Here is a 21,390-nt window from a genome sequence, read left to right on the forward strand (position 1 = left end):
TGAGTCTAAAGGCAAGATATGGGAGTCCTCCCAGAACTGAATTTAACATCTAACCTTCAGCTAAAGCAGCACAGAACATCTACTCCTGAGAAGCAAAGTGTTCCATTCATCGTCCTTAATATTTATTAGCATTCATTTGTCTTTTGTATGTAGATGGCTTTGACAGAACTACTACCTCTCATAAGCTGCAATTGATGTTATACATGGAAATCATTAATTCAATATGGAGTTTAATTCTTCACGTTGAAATGCCTTAATATTAATACCTGGAAGTGTTTAAAAGGATGACATCTAAACCAAATGCTTTTGATATGTGACATAAATGCTCTATGGCACATTGTCCTGGAACGTTCTAGCACGTGTTGGAATGTACTCTGCAACATTCTGGATGAGGTTCTATTACGATGCTTTGGTTTAAAAGGTGGAAAGTAAGAATGTCAGACTGGATGTGAGGGTCTATAGCAAGAAAAAAAAATAATGGGATGCCCACATATCAGAAAATATGTGGAAAAGGATAAAGCTAGAATTCTTTTTCAGCTTTTTATTTATATGAAAAATGATCACTTTGAGCAATATTATTATTTGGGAGAATCCCAGACCGTGTAGAAATGCAGGACTTTGAATGAATGAGGCCTGTACATAACCTTGATTTGTTGGCAGGACGTTTCTATAAATAACGAGAGCTGATTAATTCTTACAGTAGATTTTGCTCCTACTTTTTCCGGCCGAGCTTTGGAGCCTTCTCAAGGCCTTGGATATATTTCCGAGGTAGTTGGTATTCTTCTGCAAAATAAAGAAGAGTTCACATTAGGTAACAATTCAATTACTAACTAAAATCTGTATCTTGCTATAACTAGCCCAAGCCCAGTTCCAGAGCAGACCTACCTAGCAGCATCTTGGCCAGATGATGGACTTGGTTGCCTTGGATCTGGACCTGAACTCTGTCTTTTGCTCCAGGCACTGGGGTGATGGTGGTGCTGGCCTGCACTTTCTGTTGTAGAATATTGGCCACACACTGTGGGTCTAAACCGTACAGCTCGAGGTTCTTGATAATTGTCACCTGAAGATTGCAGCAATGATTGCAATTATTACCGCTGTCAGTGTTAGTAAATTATGTCCCATTCATCCCAGAAAAGCAAGCTGCCAAAGCTGCCCTCAGAGTCAGGGCTCATTCATATCCCATCTTCTTGTTTCTCTTCTTACCTTCTTATTTGATGATCTTTGTGCAGTGGTTATGTCAATGGGCTCAATGTTTCCTTTCCTCACAATGGGTTCTTGTCCAAAAAATGTCACCTGGTGTAAGGGCTGCAGACGCTCGAGGCACCTGAACAAAGTTTATAGATCCAATTGGTCTATACAGCACAGCAAGACTGATGTTAACTGTGTTTTTTCTGCTGCAGCCATTACAGGTTTGAGACTACACATCAAGTCTAGATCTGCACGGCCAAGAAAGACCTTGAACATAAAGAGCAGGATGACTACCATTGCCTAAAAAGGGCATGTTCACTTATCTGCAGCAAACAATAGCTTCATAGATGTGTATACATAGATTGTACAGAGAATCGGGCACTGCTTGTTTAGAAATCTTTCCCTGATAGTCAGCATGTAAACAAGAACAAAAAGCAACATCAGGTAATGACAGGTAGTGGTTACACGGTGAAGAATGAGATATGGTTTAAGTGAAGGTCTCTGGATATTTTCTGTATCACCAGGAGGAAGTTACAACTTCAGTAACTCCAGTGACATGGGGCTTTGACTTGTATGTGATAATTTAGTGTAATACTGAAACAGCACAATGAAAGAACAGTCACCTGCTCACGAGGTCATCCCACTTCAGGTGTGAGACTTCATCTTGCTCGGATTTATCCAGTAGGCAGTCGCACAGAATGGCATTTACTTTTACAAAGCTGTAAGAAAAACATGCATGAGGAGAAAACAAGTTCACTTCTTGCTTTACATTCAGCATCTCCGGTGGAAGCAAGGTAAGACAACTTTTATGTACACTTACTTCTTGTTTGTTTCATCAACCAACTCGTTAGTCTTCACGTAGTTGATGATGATGTTTCTCACCTCACTGCCTGAGAGGATGCTTCCTTTTCTAAATAGAAAGAAAACTTGATTGCTTCCCCTTGAAGGTGAACAAAATGGTAGCAGCACAAGTTTGTTAGCCTATCTCTTAACCCAACAATGGTTTTGTTGCATTTTTCCAGTGCTCACCTGTGTCCAGAGTCCTGAAACAGTGGCACCATCTTTGCTGAGACCCCATACATTGGTATGATTTCAGGAGCACGGTATGCTTGTTCCCTGTCTTCACTTTTGCTGTCTTGGGCAGCAGAGGCTGAAGAAAATCCTTCAGGTACTGCAAATGCTTTAATGCTGGGGAAAAAAAACAGCAAAAAGGTTGAAATTTGTAACATCAATTTCTGTGCTTGCAAGTAAGAGAGCACGGCAAACTGAGCTTGAGTGTAACTGTGCCTCCTAATGACAAGGCTAGGGATGATGAGAGAAAAGTTAATGCAAAAAGTCAAATCCTGCTTCTTTCCAAATGCAGAAGAGAAGACATACTTGTATCTACCAAAATATTCTCCAGCCCATTAGTTGCCAAGGAGATGTTACATAACAGCAGACCTCGGGCCCAGTGGGAAATTCCAAGAGAGAGCTAATGTGCTGATATGCAAAAGGAAGGAATCTGGTTCTTGATGTAACTATTAATCCTTAGAAAGATAATGGAAGCACTGATAATCAGGTAATAAGCAACTAAAAAGGTATTTGCGTGAATCAATGTGAAATGGAAAACAAAGCAGTTTTCCTGTTTTTTTTTTTTTTTAAGGTTATAACTTTGGCTGCTGATTTTGCAAAGTGGTTGATTTGATCCTATATGACATTTTAAGGCTGTAGTTTCATGGGTGTTTGTGCAGCAGCAGTGCCATCTTCTCACTGGAGTCATTTTTTAGACAGGTTAAGTTCACTTCAAAGCTGAACAAAAAGTTGTCCCAGCAAACAGATGAGGCTGGGGGACCTGCTTAAATAGGAAAGGCATAAGACAGTCATAACACTAGACTCAGTGTTAAATAGCTAGAAAACTGCCTGATGGATATACAGCTTTCTTCCCTTCCCACTAAAAATATACCATACAAATTATCAAGACTCGTTGTCAAAAGAATGTGCTTTTTAGTGACTGCTAACAAGGGTTATAATAGGTAACAAAGATGGAAGCATGATTCTGCTCCTTCTTTTCAAGGGTTATCACCTCTTTGAAGGACTATAATATTCTACATACTCTGGATGCTTCCAGTCCACCTCCACGATGCTTTCCACACCTTTGGTCAGCTCCTTCACTTGTAAGATCTTCTGGTGCTGCATACTTTGCAGGAATTTGGAAAACTGAGAAAACAACAATTGGAAATGTGGGGTTGAGCATTTCAAATTCCTCTTTGTATTTCTGACTGCCCCCCAATTACTTGCTCAATCAGAAGACTTTATTGGGGGGGGGTGGTGGGGGTTAGAATCCAGCACTGTAGCTTCTCTAAACACAGCAATTGCTAAAGAATAGTGTGTGTGTCCATCATGCTCTAAAACAGAATAAGCAAATGTTCCTTTTGTAGGTCTGCCACCTGTTTGCTCTGTGACCTTGGCCAAATCACACTATGTGTCACATGGACTGCTGTGACATCTTTGGCAACAGGCTTTGTCCTTGCCTGTCATCTCCACCCTTTTCATCTTTGTTCATTAATAGCTTCAGAAAAGAAGTGATCCCTTCTTGCAAGAAATTGCAATGTCCAACAAGATCAGAGTCTTTAACAGCTATCACAGTACAAATACCAGACAGCATTAGATATGTTCAAAGAAGTGTTCATGCTTTCAGGACAATAACTTTCTTCCCTCGATCTCTCAGGAGCAGAGATCTGACTAAAAGAACTTGGCTTTTAGGAACAGCTCACAGGACTTTTCTGTCTGTTCTTATTAACACTTCAACAATTTGAAGCTCAACATTTTTTATCTCTTTTTACTTATTTCAAGTAACATTAAAAAAAAAAAAAAACAACCCAAAACAACAGGAAAATCTCACCTTCTTATAGCTTGACTTCTTTATATCTAGCTGCTGTCCAGCAGGGCTATAATGGAATTTTAAGAACAGTTCTTTAGTTACAGGCACTCTTCATTTCTTTGTAAAGCTTGCTACTTATGTTAAAATTATCTTAACAGCAAAAATATGAGCTCCACACAGAATTACTTCAAACAAAATAACAGACAGAATGTGATGAATTCCACCAGCACTGATGCTCCCACAGGGAAGCAAAGAGCCATTTAAGTGATGGAGAAATCTTTAAACAATTGTTAGTCAACTCAAGTTAGCTATTAAATGCCTATCCTGTTTTCAATCATACAAACACCTTGATGTAAGAAGCATAATCTTAGGTAACCTTAGACAGGGACTGGATTTTACTTGTGAATCAAGAATTTCATCCCAAATATTCTATTCTAAATATCCCACTCTTTCTTGCAACCCCAAAGACGCTCTTCTTACCACATACCAGCATGAGAACATATGGCTGCGTAGAAACGTGCTGGTGAGCAGAGGGAGGTCTGACTTCTTCACTTTGCATTTTAAAGCATGAAAAAAGCACTGATTAAATAATACATCCATTTGCTCTGTAGGGAAGAAAAGGACAAGTATACAGTGAGGAGTATCCCTTCATAACATAATGCTCAGCTTCAGACCACAGAATGCCATCCCTATGCTCTGTGCTGTCTAGAATGCACAGTAACCTAGATCATGGGTACCAGCTTCAGCAAACAAAAGCTTAGTTTGGATCCATTTGCATACAAAAGTACCTTGTGGTGTCCTGCTGTCCTCTGCGTCCTGCTGAGCCCCTGTACTGTCATCTTCAGCTGTTTCTGCAGCTCTATTCTCATTGAGTTCCTCCTTTCCCATCACTATGGCACAACTGTTTTGCTCCTTCAGGCTCAAATCACCAATGTCCACGTGCTGTGGTGTGTCAGTGGAGACGCTGTTGCCAGGCTTTTTCCCCTCCACCTCTTCCTCATCTTCAGCATTCTCCTTTTCAGCAGGATCTGCTGCCAAGGGAGCTAAGGTAGGAGGAGGAGATTTGTCACCGTATTCCCTACAAAAGGAAGAAAAAGCATTATGAGGCTGTCTGTTTAATGCTTGGAAACCCGTAGGACAATAATATTTATAAATGTTCCCCTGATAAAAGGCATGGGGAGATGTATGGATCTTAAACTGTAAGATTTATTTCCAGGTCTATTGGGTAGACCTCAGGAGAGAGAACTGCTTCTGTCAGAAAAGTGTGGTCATCAAACACACCGAGCACAGCTGAAGCCTTAACAGAGGTCACATCTAAGCTGTATCCAAACAATGAACAATCCAGCTTAATGGGACACAGCTTTGATTTTAATAAGACTTGTCACACATTTCACAAAATGCCTGGAGAGGCACTCACCAGAGATGATCCATGTAAGTATGCAACACAGCAAAGCCCTTCCCTTTCATTCCAGCAGCCAGCATCTCTGCAGTGGACATAGCAGCAGCTGCAACTGCTACAGGAGCTCTGGGGAAACACAGCAACGTTAAAGCAGGACAGCACAAACACATAAGAACAGTGCTGTTGTGATATACTGGGATTGTTTTACAATGCCCTTGTTCTTTACAGCCTGCTTTTCTAAACATGCAGGCATTTTTGGGTTTTGTCCCATCTCTGGTATGTAAGGCTTTTCAAAGAATCCCAAGGATATGTGCAGTTGTGGTACTGCAGTGACAGGTGTGCAGTGATGCATTCTTCCCTTTAAGAAAGCACAAAGAGTACAGGCACTGCTAAAAAGAGACCTGGGTGGAGGGGGAGAAATACAGCTTTAGCGCTGCTCCCTCTTTCTAAGCTTTCACACAGACAAAAAGACAACTGTGTAAATTATAATCTTATGTAAAAACTGCTGTTTCAAAAGAAATCCACCAGGCCCAGCTCCAAGAGAACAAATTTGCATAACTCTCCACCTGAGCTCAAACATATCCCAACACAGAAATGTAACTGCATTTTCTTGTGCTGAATTTTCCACTGTTCAGGTCCACAGGCATCAAATGCATGAGAATAATTCTGCTCCTATTCCCTCAAAAGCCCCAGAGTTTCCACGTTAAAAACAGTTTCCCTTTCAGTGCTAGTCTCTAAGAAAAGATGGGAATAAAGAGTCCTCTGTACCTGTTTCCCAGGAGGGTGACAGCACAGAGCGTGCCCCGCTCTACTTGTGGAAAGCCAGAAGATGGCACTACAACTCCTGGCAGCATCAGATCTGAGGACAACAAAGCAACCATTTCTCAATGAAAGGTTCAGCCACGACCTCCTCCACCCCCACCCCTTCTGTTAGTCAGCAAAAACACAGCCTGCTAATCGCTGAGTACATGCCAGAGAAAACATCATTCTCTGTTTCCCCTGGTAAGTTAGCACTCCTTGCTACCACCCCATGGAATAGGGGATTCAATTTGGTGTGCGCATCCAAAAACGCAGCAGAAGAGCAATGCATGCTCAGCCCCTTGCCTTGCTGTGCCAGGCCCAAATTAGGTACTCTTCTAACAAAAAGGAATAAGCTTCCAGCCTAGACACCATTACTCCTCACTAATGACAAGGAAAAAGAAAGGAACAAGGAGAGAGGTGCAAAACCACCCATTTATTCTGCCCTGTCCCAAGGCAGAAGCTCTCTCTTTGATAAAATTTGCCACTGGTGATCCAACCACCCTGCCCTGCCAGCAGCTGCACTCAGTTGTGAGCTCTCCTCAGCAGGAGGAAGTTGCCTTCACCACCTCCTTGCTAATCTGGACAGAAACAAGTGGACCTTGCTGTGTGATTTGTTCTGCTTTCCATGCCTGGGATGAACAGATTAGCATGTGAGTAAACGTGTTCCATGCCTCACGTATGGCATCATGTCCTCACTAAATTATATGAAAATCATCTACTCTCCCTCACAGCAGCTGTAGTTGTCTAGACCTTGCAGTTCCATGGACTGACCTGTGTTCCATGGTTTGATTTGATCCCACTTTCCTCTCAGCAGCTTAGATTTAATGTGCGTGCTGAGAGGCCAGCAATATTTTTCCTCCCATTCACTGTCACAACTACTTTCAGCAAACCCAGAATGAACTCTGCAATGAAGACAAGGCTCCACATCTCTAGGGACAGGAATCATGCAAAAATCTTACAGTGACAAGGCAATTAGATGTGTGCATCATGTAAATAACCAGGGCAGGTAGTGGGACCTTTGAATTCAAGGAACAGATACCGTGAATAGCACTGCCTTCCTTCTCCTTGCAACTGATTGCTTCCTCAAGTCTGCTCCATCCCTCCATGTCTGCAGTGCTGGACAGTCTCACGCCTTTCATCCCATTTCTATGACAGGGCTCAATCTTTGCTCTCTGCCTTTGCTGGCCATTGTCTCCGTGGCCAGTTTCTTATCTTTGGATCATACCCAGCAGTAGCCTGGTTGCCATGGAGATGAATGACCTGCAGCCCTCTTTCATCAATGTTCTTCTCCTGTTAACAAGACTTTTTTCCCCCAGAAACTAGGTCACTACAAGCCAACAACAAAGCTGGCTCAGATGTTTATCATAGCTACGCACTCATGCACTTTATTTCCCCAAGAGCAGAGTGAACAGAGGGACTTGTCTGCTTCCCTAGACAGTGTGTAATGGAAAAAAGACATCTATTTCTACACGTACACTTCCATTTATAGATTAAAGCTGCAATGGCTGGAATTCAGTCTTTTTCTGGTTGAGTAGTTCTGCTGTTTCAGGTTTATAAAGGCCTGACTCTCATGAGTCTGAACTGCCTCCAAAGCAGATGCCAGAAAACAGATTCATTTCTTGTTAGTCTCGATCCGTAAGTAGCTGGTAGAGCCAGTCAGTACTCCAGCAACACAAATCCAACCCCATCTGTAACCCACAATTTGCCTGACAGTGATTAGAACCGTGAGTTCCAGTACAAACTCACTCTCCACAGGATAAGCAAGCTCAACTCTGAACTGACAGCACCCAGAGTGGCAGCAGATGGAGTCAGCTGCCCAAGGCAAGCTAAAAAAAGCCCCACAGAGCAGTGACACGGGCTGGTCAGTGTCCCAGTTCAGAGTCACTGATCAACTTTACACCCTGAAGAGGCATTTCCAAATCCGAGACTCTCGAATGGAACAGATTACTGCATTTAAACAGCTTAACCTACTTTGGTTCATTTACAACCTTATCTGCTGCTGATTTATTTTCTGTTTCAGGAGATCGAGGTGAATTACTTTGTGTGTTAGTATCCTTTATACTTTCTCATTGTTTCAGGTCCATTTGTCACACTGGGAAAGATAACAGCAAAAAGCCCTGAAGGCAAATCTTAATGTGCAATGGGATGTGACAAAGTTCTGGTCCTCTTACCTGCTCCTCCTGCTAGCTTCTGTAGCACGGGGGGCCATGTTGAAAAAGCAGGGAGAAGATCTGGGTAGACCCACAGGGTATACACTGCGCCAGAACAGAAGAAAGTTTAGAGAGGCATCATTAAAAAATGCTAGCTGCTGCTTCTCATCATCTTGAAGACTGAGCAGTACTGTGCTGACTGCAATGAAATGCTACTCTGAAGAGATTTGAAGTCAGAACAATCCTACAATGATTAGAAAATGTTGAGATAGAGAAAAAAACAAACAAACAAACAGCTATTTAATTCAAGATTCTGTGAATTATTACAAAGATGACCCTTTGAATTATCCTCTGTAACTCATGGGTGCTCTGAGCTGATCTGCTACTGAGTATCCATCAGAACAGTGTGTCACCTAATTCCAGGGCTGCCTGGAGGTGGATGTGATACTTGCTGATACCAAGTGAACAAAAGAGGGATGAGAAGCTAGGATGCTAACCTGGGGCTGAATCCACTCGTTTCCTGGCTCCTAACCCCTCAGGGCCTCTGTTCTGCAAGAACCTCAATGGATTTCACATCGATGTCAGCAGAACAAACACAATAAAGCGTGCAGATGAGGTGCAATAGCGATGGGAGGTGTGTAAGCACTTAAAACACAAGCAAGTCTTGGGGGGAAATCCTGGCTTGCAGTGAGTAAACAGTCATCATAGAATGGCCTAGGTTGAAAAGGACCACAATGCTCATCAGGTCCAACCCCCTGCTATGCACAGGGTCTCCAACCACCAGACCAGGCTGCCCAGAGCCACATCCAGCCTGGCCTTGAACGCCTGCAGGGATGGGGAGGATTCCTCCACCCCACTGCCCATACCTGTGGGATACAGAGCTTTTTCAATCTCAAACAGGATCGGGTTCCTGCTATCCGCGTACACAGTGACGGCCTCCCCTTTGTGGGTGTATATCCTGATGACATTCAGCTCTTCCTTGTTCGGAATCAGCTCCACCAACTGCTCAGCACTAAGGCCTGGAAAAGCGGCCGCAACATCAGCTCGCAGCTTTCTCCTGCAAGGACAAAAGCAATTCCTCCTTCAGTACTCTGGTGGCTAGGAGACTCCCACTTACACTGGCGATGATCCGCGCCAGGGCTTGCACGGGAAACCCCCGCACGCCGGGAGGCCGCTGGGAAGAAACCAGCCGTCCTCCTGGCTCCCTCCCCGCAGCTCTGCCCTCCGGCCCCGCGCCGCGCTCTCCCCACACACCGGCACTCACCGGTCGGAGCCCTTGATGGCGGTGCTGGCCTTGACGCGGAACGCCTTGCAGAACATGGCGGCGCTGCCCTCAGCCCCCCGCGGCCGCCATGGCGCCGTGCGCGGCACAACGAGTCCGGGTGGAAACCGCCCGCCCGGCCGGGCCGGCCCGAGGAGGAGGGGAAGGTCGGAGCCTCCGGGCTTTGTCTTAACGCTGGGATTTCTTTGTTCTGAGCGCTCTGTGGCTGCCGATCGCCTCACACACAAAACAGCTCCGGCAGAATTTGGAAATAAACCCCAAAGGCGGTGCGAACCCGAGCGGCGGCAGCGCCGTCGTGGGAATGGGGCTCATTTGAGCATCCCTGGCGCGCAGGGGGTTCTGGCAGCGCTGAGAGACGCACGGCAGAGCGTTTCTCTCTGCTTATAACACAATAACTCAACCCCTTTTTGCCACTTGGGTTGATTTTAAGCGTGTTGTTTTAATACAGGAACCACTGAGCTTGCCCTGGGGCATTATCTGCGGCTCTCAAAAGGCGGAGCGGAGCCCTTGGGGATGGCGGAGACGCGGCGACCCGGCTGCGCGCTGAGGGAAAACGGCCGCTCGATGCTCCCCGGGCCGGCCTCGAACCCGGGTCCCTGAGGGAGCGCGGCGCTCCGTGCCCCGCCCCACCCACAGTGCGCATGCGCGTTCCGGCGGCGGGCGGGGGCACGTTCCCTTGGCAACGGGCGGCCCCGCCGCGGCCCGGCAGTTGCGGGCGGCCGCAGCCTGGCTGCCCGCCGCGGCAGCGCTGGACGGCGGCGGCGAGGCCGGAGGTGCGGGGCGGCGGCGGCGGCGCGACGGGGGATGGGGGCCGCCTCCCTCCGCCACCATGCTGCTGGGCAGGAAGCCGGAGGCGCCGCTCGGTGCAGGTGAGGCGGGAGAGAGGGGGCTGGGAGCGGCCCCTCGGCACCGGGCGGGCCCCGCGGGGGTCGGCGGAACAATGCGGCCTCCGGGCGGGCCGAGCCGGGGAGCGGGGAGCCGCCTTCCAGGCGGGCTGGGGCTGTGGGGGTCCCGCCGCCCTTGGGTGCAGACACGATCCGTCTGCTTCTCTCCGAGTATTTCTCGGGTACTGAGCAAACAACGCGACCCCTTTTTCATTATTATTATTATTATTATTTTAATGAATTAATTTATTTTTCCTTGCGGCAAATCCGCCGGCTGTAATTCCCCCGTATCGTTGGTAAGGGATAACCTACTTCCCAGCTAGTCCGATCAAACGCGTGCTCCGTTTGCATTGCCGCTCCCGATGAGGCCACTTTGGGATTATCTGCTTAATGCAGGGAGGGAAACGCGCTGCCTCCCGTTCCTGCAGGGTATATTTGCAGTGCAAGCATCGATTAAAAAAGGAGAAGCCCTAAATTAAAGCCAAAGTGTCAAACTGAGATTCCCCAGCAGCGTTATACGCCGGCATTACAACACTCTGGATGCCGTAGTTAAAGATTGTTTACTAATTATATGAGAACCTCCCAAGGAGGCTGTGGATGCCCCATCCCTGCAGGCATTCAAGGCCAGGCTGGATGTGGCTCTGGGCAGCCTGGTCTGCTGGTTGGTGACCCTGCACATAGCAGGGGGTTGGAACTGGTGATCATTGTGGTCCTTTTCAACCCAGGCCGTTCTGTGATTCATGAGTTACACCCGAGCGTTTGCCTCCATCCGTAGCAATGTGAATTGTCAATAACTGTATGGAACATTTCCAGCCAGGTTTGGAGACGGATTATATGACTCCTATATGAGGATAGATCAGCTTAGGTACCAAGAGTCTGCAAATGAAGAGCACAGCCCCTCAGGACTGCCTTCCCTCGGAAGATCTAATGTGAGTATTTTGAAGTTTTCATGTGGTAATATGTGGCAGTGTGTCTCATTATAGGAAGTAAAGGCAAAAGGTGGGATGTTGCTTTTACTTACATAAGAGCAGTATGTTATTTTGTACAATGTGAAGTTGCCAGGCAGTGTTAGAAGTCCTGTGTTATTACCCTCAGCTTGTATTTCAATCAAAAAAGTTGTTTTACAAATGGTTGAGGCATTCTGCTGTCACCTTATGAGCTGATAAGTATGTAAGTCTACATACAGTTTGCTTCAACCGTTGCATGTTTCCATTTTGGTTTTCTTCCAGGCAATCCCAAGGCTTCAGTGTAGGTTTGTGTCTTCAAACTTCTTACAAAAGTTCATTTCTTCTCTGGAAATTTGAGCATTATCTGCTGCTTTGTGTGCTAGCAAAATAGCTCTGTGTGGGCTGAAGGTGTAAAGGTGTTTCTTTATAAGCACTGTGTTTCCTAGGCAGATATGGAGTTAGGCAGTCTTTCCTCACTTTGTCTCGACTGGGTGGTGGTAGTTGTGTTCATCTGCACAGTGATCTGACCTTTGTGTGGTTCTTAGATTTGTTTTGTCTCTCATTGGATTGTGGCAAAACTAAAGGAGCTTGTGCTTAAGCAACAAAAACCCCCCACTATCTAAAAAATGGAAAATAAACTTTTCACTGAACAAGGTATGTTTGAAAATCATCACCTAGTGTAAAGTTATTCAAACAGATATTACTGATTAATTTGGTCTTTGCCAGTCACTGAGCAAATACAGGAGCACAGGTTTCCTTTCTTGGCTGCATTGAGAAAACAGGGGAAATACAGAGATTTGATGAGCAGTAGTTTGGGGGGAGGGTGGGGGGGGCAAATGAGAACTCCTAAATGCAATGCTTCAGTCCCAGTGTCACTACAACTGCTCATAACTAAACAGAAATCAGTAGACTGGAACTGTCCAGTGAAGTGCCAATGTAATTGTATGAAGGTTTTGTTTCCATGGTGCAACTTATCCTTCATTTGTACGTTGTCCATCACACCTGATAGCTTTTTAAGACAAAATTAAGGGCTGTGAAATGGCCTAGTTTCACCCTTACTAATTAAAAAAAAATACAATCTCAGTGATATCTTACATGCTGAAGTGTGCAGGGATGAAAACTGAGCTCAGCTTTAAAGGAGCAGCGTATGGATTTCAGTGATGCTTGGTTTCTTGCTTTCCAAGATTTTTGTATTGTGATGTGAAGTTACGTGAGAGCTGAGGATGCCTGATATGTGCAGCTGTTGGTTCTTTTCATCTCCAGCTGTATCAGGGAACATAAATATTTCTGCTTTGAGAATAGATGGGTTTGATTCAGTTTGTGGAAATAACCGATGCACTTTGGAAAAGAGAATTCTGTAGGAACTGGCCTGAGTGTTTACTTATAAAACTTCATCTGAAGTGAGAAGGATGTGAGAGTCTTTAATGTGGCGCCAGTTGTGTTGTCACTGTAATTTCCTGGCTTCTAAAAGCATATTTTATCAACGACAAAGGAATACTGGTTAGCCTGGGATTTGTAAGAGCAAGCTGCTGAAGGAATGCTGGTGTTGCTCAGAAGTCATCTGACTTCAAGTCAGATGGAACTGTGTGTGTGTGTGTGTGTGTGTGTGTGTGTGTCTCCTGCTGTCCTGTGGCAAAGCATGGTGGCAGTCACCTGAGAATGAGAACTCAGCCCTTGCTCCTGTCCAGGCTGGATGTGGCTCTGGGCAGCCTGGTCTGGTGGTTGGTGACCCTGCATGTATCAGGAGGGTTGAAATGAGATGATCGTGGTGGTCCTTTTCAACCCAGGCCGCTCTATGATTCTATGATACTTAGGGATGCTGAGCCTGGTTTGGGCTCCAGAGCCATCATTTCTTCGGTAAGAAATGGTTGTGGTAGAAATATGATCATGAATTCTTTGTTTATTGAGGAAGTTAGAAGCAGTAAGTGTTTGCTGCAAACAGCACGTTTAGATGGAACGGGGTTTGCTGAGCTTTTGTGCTTTATCTTGTTTGTTTGTAAGCGTGCTGGTTTATGTGCTCCACTGAATGGTGTTTTTGCTGGCTCTGTAAATATGCCTTCCTTATCTCAGAGGTTCAGCCAGGCTCCAAGAAAAAGGCGTTCATGTTAAGTTACAAGGGCTGGGCTTTGCTTTTTTCACTCAAGAGTTTCTGGCAAGGCGTGCCTCTCACAGTGCACTGTGGGTTGGGGTTGATAGGGCTTTGGGCAGTGGAACTCAGTAGGATACATCCAATGGCCTCACCACCCTTCATCTAAAACCAACTGCTGCAGGAAATGCCCATCTTTTGGGCTTATGAGCAAAACACACAGACTTTGAAGAGATGTAACTTGCTTTTGGTGAGAACATTCACTTCTTGTATTTATGGGCTGTGCTAGGATGTTAGATTTTGTGTAACTAAAAAGGAATTTGGTTTTATTGCTATGGCCCTGCAGGTTTATTTATATTTTTGTGTGATTCCTGTGCAGCTATTTCAGTTTTGGGGGATTGGGTTTGGCATGTGTCTCAAATCTTTATTTTTAGATTAAAGGACAGAATGGAAAACAGATGTTGCTACTCCAGTCTCGGCTTCTTCCATGTTGTGTGGGATAAAGCAACACCTCTTTGCTGTCTGTCAGCGTGGAGCATCAGTGGGGAGAAGAGGGGAATAACTGCTGTGCAAATCGTGGTCTGAATTCCAGGGAGTTCAGCACTTACTTGTTTGAAAATGTCAAACTTGAAGCTTCTTCTCATACTTATTTGTTATTTCTGATGCAAATATTTTAACATATGGCAGTAAGTGGCAGTGGTTACAAGCTGCTGTCAAAGAATAAAAGATATTCTTGATTGTGAAGGACTTCCAAGTCAGTTTTCTCATAGTTATGCAGCCATTGTGATTCCAGAGGGACTGTGGTTCTGATCTGTTTTTCCCCTTTAAAAAAGAATAAACACAAAACCAAATGTTTACATGTATGAAAAACTTTGTATACAGAAGATTTATCTGGTCCTGCTGTCATCCTTTTGCTGTCTGTTCAGCTTGGCTACACCATCCTAACATCATTTGCTGTTGCTTCTTTGTCTTCCCATGGCACGCTTGTCTTTGCAATGTTGCTAACACTTCCCTGCACATTCATGTTGTGTTGCTTGTGTCAGACAGGTGCAGATTGCATCTGTCGTTGGTTGTGTTTGCTGCACCCATGTTTAAAGCTAAACATAGCTGTTCCCCCGGCTGTTTGCTGACTGCGTGCATGCTGCTGGAGATAGGTATTGTGTCCTTGTTTGAATGTTTGACTCTCTAGGGTTTACCCTGCATTGACTTAAAAATGCATTTGTGCATGTGCTTGTTTCACTAAGTTGCATTCTCTTTGTATGTTTCCCTTCTGTAACTACACTTGTAACTTGAGTTAGCTTAGGTAGTAAGTGCAGCACTTTATATTTGTTCCCAATGGAAATGCAAACTATTCTGGTGTTACTGTTTTCATTTGTGATACTGATTTTGTTCTCGGTCCATACTTAAAAAAGATTAAATAAAGCTTTTTTGTGTGTGTGTTTCTATCTGTAGGTTTGTAGCAACAAACTTGCGATGAAGGATCACCCTCTGAGTGGGAGCCAGGTCAAAGTGGAACAGTTGTTTGAGGACTCTGGGAACAGAAGGAGTAGTACCCTTCAGTCTACAGGAATTACTTGTTCAGAAAGATCTCTTCCTTCCCTGACGAAAGATAAAAGCATAGAGAGCTTAAGCACTTGTAAAGGTGGCAGCAGTTCCTCAAAAGCACACAAAGCCATTTCCCAGGCTCCAGAACAAGCTGTCAAACAGTACAAGCATCAGTTATCTGCGTATGAGCAGCAAGAGATATTTAACTTCTCTGAGATTTACTTTGTGGGTCCAGCTGCAAAGAAGAGGCAAGGAGTGATTGGTGGTCCCAACAACGGAGGTTATGATGATGACCAAGGCAGCTACATTCACGTGCCCCACGACCATCTCGCTTACCGCTATGAAGTGCTCAAAATCATTGGCAAGGGCAGTTTTGGACAAGTTGCTAAAGTCTATGATCACAAACTCCACCAGCACTTAGCCTTAAAGATGGTTCGCAATGAAAAGAGATTCCATCGCCAAGCAGCGGAAGAAATCCGGATCCTGGAGCACCTGAAGAAGCAGGATAAAACTGGCAGTATGAACGTTATTCACATGCTGGAAAGCTTCACCTTTCGGAACCACATCTGTATGACCTTTGAACTCTTGAGTATGAACTTGTATGAGCTGATTAAGAGAAATAAGTTCCAGGGCTTCAGCGTCCAGCTGGTGCGCAAGTTTGCTCACTCTATACTGCAGTGCTTGGATGCTCTCTATAGAAACAAAATCATACACTGTGACTTGAAGCCGGAAAATATCCTCCTAAAACAGCAAGGGAGGAGTGGAATCAAGGTTATAGATTTTGGGTCCAGCTGTTTTGAGCACCAAAGAGTCTACACGTACATTCAGTCTCGATTTTATCGAGCACCAGAGGTAATTTTAGGAAGTCGTTATGGGATGCCCATAGATATGTGGAGTTTTGGCTGTATTCTGGTGGAGCTATTGACTGGATACCCTCTTTTTCCTGGAGAGGATGAGGGAGACCAATTGGCTTGTATGATGGAACTTCTTGGAATGCCCCCTCAGAAGCTTTTGGATCAATCCAAGCGAGCCAAGAACTTTATCAACTCCAAGGGTCATCCTCGCTACTGCACTGTGACTACTCATGCAGATGGAAGAGTGACCCTCAACGGGAGCCGATCACGCAGGGGGAAAGTGCGAGGTGCTCCAGGGAACAAGGACTGGGTGACAGCACTGAAAGGCTGCGACGACCCCTTGTTCATAGAGTTCTTAAAGGAATGTCTCAGCTGGGATCCTGCTGTGCGCATGACGCCAAGTCAAGCTTTAAGGCACCCGTGGATTTGTAAACGAACACCCAAACCACCCAGCACTGATAAAACCTCCAGTAAAAGGATTTCCAGCTACACGAGTTCTTTCACGGGAATTGGTTCCAAGTTGCCTCCTGTGGTTGGGGTAGCAAACAAGCTGAGGGCCAACTTAACGTCCGACACCAATGGCAGTATACCTTTATGTACTGTGCTGCCAAAGCTGGTCAGCTAGTAGCTAATGATATATTTCCAGAATACGTACTTTTAATTTTAATTATTTGTTAATAACATCAAAGGAAGTTAAACGCAGAGGTTTTTAATGGATTTAAACATTTAAAGGGCTAACTTTTATCAAACTGTTTCTCTCGCAGCGTGGTGCGTATGGCATTCTGGGTGGGTCAGCTCATCTGATGAGTAACATAGCAGTTTGGCTGCTGTGCTGTTTAATAATGCTGTTTTGGAAACCAAACTATTTCTTATCAAGACAGGTTAGGAGATTATTTTGCTTAAGACAGCAAGGGAAATTGACTTATTACGTGTATTTTCAGTTAAACCCCAAATTAACTTTTTTTTTTTCAATTTTATTTTGGGGAGAGTTTTGACATCTGTTGTCACAAGCACAAATGCATTGGTGTAATGCATTAAGAGCTCACTAACTTATGTCTGAAGGATTGGACTCCTCTGTGCTGCTTTTCCATCACCTATGCCTGTGGAAGGCTGACAGGGAAGCTCAGGAGCAGGAGGAGTCCATCGCAGGCGTGGGCTGCTTTTTTGGGGGCTGATGATTCCATTACACGTTTCTTGGAGCTCAGATTTATAAGTTCTCCCAGGTGTGTGTGTGTGTGTGTGTTTGCTCGTTGATGTGAGTTCTTGGTTGGTTTGGTTTTTTTGTTGTGTGCAGAGTGAATTCCATTGAATTCCGTGGGACTCTTTTAATACAGAGGCAAGCATGCCACTCTGGTCAGGCAAGTAAAAATTCTTAAGATGTAGGATATAATAAGAACATGTGTGGAACAGCCCTAATAAATAGAATAGCTCTTCAAAATCTCAGTGTAATCTCAGGAAGGACTGATAAGATGCAAGAATTCATAGATCCAAATCAAACTGCGTTATGAGATGAATTATTTTAATTCTAATCATATTCCTTCGGGTCTGTGAGAGATGTTTCTGCATGCTTGAAATGTGTAAGCTTCTAATTCCTTTATCTTCCAAGAACATGGGGTGGTGGTGTGGCCTGTAACGACAACAGCACAACTTGTTCTGGTTCTTAGCTCTTGGAGCCACGTGGCGTGGGTCCATTTACAAAAACATCTGATCTCCTGCCAGGTTCCTGAATGCAATTTTAAACACAATTTAGAGCCCTTCTGTAGAGAGGGTTTTAAACTGAATGAGTTTCTCTGCAGCAAGTTTTTAGTATTAAAGCAAGGAGACTCTCATTCTACAAACAAAAGAAGGATCGGGGTGATTTGTAAGATAAGGTGACCACATGTTCAATAACAGAGCTTCCTTCTCAGAAGATGGGGCTGTGCTTTTGGCTGCGCCCTGTTCTAATTACAGCACTGCTGAAATGCTGGATGGAGGCGTGGATGGAAAGGCCAAAGAGTGAGAGCCAAAGCCCCAGGCTTCCCACAACTGTTCTTGAAGCGGAGAGTCTCACATAGGAGCTTTGCTGACTTCTGTTTTGTGAGTGTAAATGCACTAAGCTCAGTAATGCTATTAAAATAGTGTAGTCTAGCTCTTATCCATGTGGCCACAAGCAACACCAGTGCGTGTGCTGTGTTCACTTCATAATAAGGCATGAGTGGTATTTTTGTTTGGCAAAGCTGAGTGATGTTTTGTTAGAAGGTACAACCAGAGAAACAGATTTTGGGGGGGAAGTGGTAGAACGCACCACCAATTTTAGCAGCAGCATCTCTAATAGATGTGACACGTTTCCTAAAGCCAGGAACATCCAGTTTCCTCTTCTGACTTGCCTATTTGCATTTTTAACTGTTTTTTTTTTTTTTCTTTAAATAAACCAGATGAGTGAGGAAGAAGGGGAACCTTTTGAGGAGCAGTAGCTTGGTAAGAAAGATGTGTAGAAAAGGAGCACTTTCTATAGAAAGACTGTACAGTGGTGGTAGTGTTTGGAGCTGGGAAGAAGACAGAGCGTTCGTGTTAGGAGCTGTGCAAGAAGATGGAATACCCATATTCAGGAGCAGCAAGCAGTGGCTTGGCTGTAGAACACTTTTCATCTCTAAAATACCCAATGTGGAATGATTATTCTCCTGGGACTTCTGGGATCTCGTTATGACAAGGTAACTTCTCATGTCACAGCTGTGAAACTACAAATGGAGTCACTAGCTGGCAAAAACCTTGCCTTTTTACCTCAAAAGTGTGTTCACCTTGACCTGACCAAGCAAGATGCTCTCTGTGAGCTGTACGTGTTTAAGAATTGATCTTATTTACCTGGGACTACTCCTGTATTTTAAAATCACACACTTAATTAACTGTCTTGCTAATTTGAGGGTCTGATCTATGTGGCCACAGCAGATGAGAAGGAAAAAGAAGCAACTTTGGGAGATTTCTCCTATGGTGAAAAAAGGCTCTACGTAGCCCAGAGAGCACAGCTCTGTTTTTATTTACTAAGCCCCATTTTCTTTATACAGCATTTGCTTTCTAAGAATAGCGTGGCACAGTGTGCCCGAAGTGGGAGAGCCCTTCAAGGGAGATAATAAACTCTGTGTCTGGGAGAGCTGAGTTCTCATCCTTGTGAACACTTCACTTGTTGAACTCATGGTGGGTGCCTATGGGAATCACACACAGCCATGCTCACAAGGCTGGAACACAGGCTGTGTTGTTAACAGTGTTGTTTATCACTCATGGTTGTGCTTGCAGTGACAGTCTTCAGTGAGATGATGTCGAATCTCAAATTCACATTTGCTTTTTGGGAAGCTAAGCACTATAATGAGGTCTGAGGTAGTCTGAAGTGCATCACTTTTGTTACTTGTGATACTGGTTAGGATGTTGAAGTGACACAGTGCTGAACTCATCTACATAGATGAACAAAACAGTGTTTGTTTTTGAGGAACCTCTTTGTTTTGCCAGCACTCGTGAGGTTCCCCTGCACCCTCAATCATGTTCTCCTAGGAAGTTAGCATGACACAAATGCCAATTGCTTGGGTTTCTGACAAAACAGCCATCACGTTTCTAGGAATTGTAATGAAGTCATCCAGACTTGTTTTTCAGTGTTCCTTATGATGATCCTTCTGTTTGACTGCTCGTTATCGTTAGTCCTTGTGTTGGAAGTAACACTCTGTGTTCATTGTCTGCATTTTTAGCTGTTTGTTTTAGCAATATTTTTTTTTATATAAAACAAATGACAAGGCACGAGCATCTGCCAGATATGCATTGCTTTTACACTGGGGTCCAAATACCACGCAGCTGTCTCAGTTGCAAGGAGAAACTTGTTTCTGTTTGAACTCAGTGGGGCAGTGATGTGGTCACTGTGGGATGTGGTGCTGCAGCCCCCAATGCAGGCTGGTTTGGGCTCACCAAGGGCAGGCAGTGCACACTCTGCCTCCAGTGTGCTCTTTGCTAGGGTTTGCTACCCAGTTTGTCCTGTCTGAATGGGAGCTCCGCTTGTCTGGTAAGCTCAGAACAAACCCCTCTGTAAGGTTTGAGGTGTGTTATGCAGTCTGCCATTGTTTACAATAGCTGCGAGCTGATAGGGCTTCTGTGCAGTTGGAAGCTGTTGGAATTAGGAATTTAGCAGTAGAGGTTCTTTGCAGTGGTCATCTCTGAATCTACCTCCGAAATAAACCTCGGGTCCTTTTTAAAGGGATGTTCACTGCAGACTGCAGCTCTATTTTTTAACACTGATAGCTGTTCTGGCTGCAAAACGTACACATGATGATCTCAGCAATGTCTTACTAATCCTATCCACACAAGCGAAAGGCTGATTGTGCACTCAGATCCGTGCTGAAATGATTGACACAAATCCCCTGCCATTAAACCTGCCAAAGTTTAATGCCGGTATGGAAGCAAAGAGCCAAAATAACATGGGAAGATCTGCAGTGCTTCTGTGTGGTACCCAGCTGAGATGGAAAGCAAACCAAACCACAGTGAAAGACTTTTCCTTAGTTAAAAGAGCTTGCAACTTTTCCATGTGTGGAGCACTAGGAGCTGTGGGTACCCAGCATCTCGAAAACCGGACACCGTAATTTTTATATCTGATGTATATCAAAGATACCACTTGGTTATTATTCCTTTTTAACTTGATAAGGGTTTGGGGAAATGTCTACGCTTCACACTTTGCATAAAAGAGCCCTCGAGTGTTCAAAAGCTCCACCAACACTTTGTTCTCAGCTCCCACTGTCACATTCAGGCCTTGGGGTCATCAGAACAGTCTTGCATGGGTGAGCATCGCTGTGTTCAGAGGGAGCACAGACTTCACCCCCGCAGGAGTAACCCGTGTTCCCTATCCATAGTACTGTGCCTTATTATTTGACCAGCCTACATTTGTCTTGGTGCAATGAATTTACTATTCAGGGTTTCTTATACTTTGCAGCTGTCCACACTTAAATGTCGGTGTGTCTGAGGAATTCACAGGTTAGCCTTCTTATAGTAAATATTGTGAGGTGGAAATGTAGGAAACACTTAAGGTGCATGTGAATATAACCCTGTGAAGGAACACTTTAAGTCAGTCTCGAACTCTGTATCTACATGTGACGGGCAGATATTTCCTAATGTTGTACTTCAGTTTGTTTTTAAAAGAAAATAAATGCATAATTTTCTTTAGCATCAGACTGCGAGTTCCTGAAAGAAGAGCTCGGTTTTAATCTATCACCGATTGCTTCCAGAGAGTGCAAAGTACTGCTGTGGTTCGTGTGGCCGGGTGCCACCCTTTGTGTCTGAGCAGAGATGGGCAGGAGGTTTTCGGACCCTACGTGGCGATTTCAGTGCATCTGTGCTGATGGAGAGGAGTGCTCTGATGTGACAAACGTGCTGTAATTAGAACGT

At 44.6% G+C, this 21,390-nt stretch overlaps 2 protein-coding genes across 6 annotated transcripts; one reads left to right on the forward strand and one right to left on the reverse strand.

The window, feature by feature from the left end:
• Positions 1 to 100: 100 nt before the first annotated feature.
• Positions 101 to 9,769, reverse strand: EIF2D (eukaryotic translation initiation factor 2D). The gene is made up of 15 exons (NM_001006322.3): positions 9,663 to 9,769; positions 9,265 to 9,455; positions 8,420 to 8,503; positions 6,216 to 6,306; positions 5,466 to 5,573; positions 4,837 to 5,126; positions 4,536 to 4,653; positions 4,070 to 4,115; positions 3,281 to 3,384; positions 2,218 to 2,376; positions 2,009 to 2,098; positions 1,812 to 1,907; positions 1,204 to 1,324; positions 886 to 1,060; positions 101 to 783 (listed from the first exon to the last, which is right to left on the reverse strand). Exons 1-15 carry the CDS (start codon positions 9,716 to 9,718, stop codon positions 713 to 715), a joined length of 1,800 nt encoding a protein of 599 aa, NP_001006322.3. The 5' UTR covers positions 9,719 to 9,769; the 3' UTR covers positions 101 to 712.
• Positions 9,770 to 10,387: 618 nt separating this feature from the next.
• On the forward strand, positions 10,388 to 21,171 carry DYRK3 (dual specificity tyrosine phosphorylation regulated kinase 3). Of its 5 annotated transcripts, none has more exons than XM_015299059.4 (3): positions 10,388 to 10,549; positions 11,378 to 11,493; positions 15,050 to 21,171. In XM_015299059.4, the coding sequence occupies exons 1-3, from the start codon at positions 10,510 to 10,512 to the stop codon at positions 16,619 to 16,621; spliced, it is 1,728 nt and encodes a 575-aa protein (XP_015154545.1). In that variant the 5' UTR covers positions 10,388 to 10,509; the 3' UTR covers positions 16,622 to 21,171. The 5 variants fall into 5 exon arrangements, with proteins under 5 accessions (XP_015154545.1, XP_015154544.2, XP_040508913.1 ...); XM_015299058.4 differs by having other exon boundaries at positions 11,382 to 11,493; XM_040652979.2 differs by having other exon boundaries at positions 10,507 to 10,746.
• The last annotated feature ends 219 nt before the right edge of the window (positions 21,172 to 21,390 follow it).

The sequence above is a fragment of the Gallus gallus genome, chromosome 26 (assembly GCF_016699485.2).
Source record: "Gallus gallus isolate bGalGal1 chromosome 26, bGalGal1.mat.broiler.GRCg7b, whole genome shotgun sequence".
NCBI classification, from domain to species: Eukaryota; Metazoa; Chordata; class Aves; order Galliformes; family Phasianidae; genus Gallus; species Gallus gallus.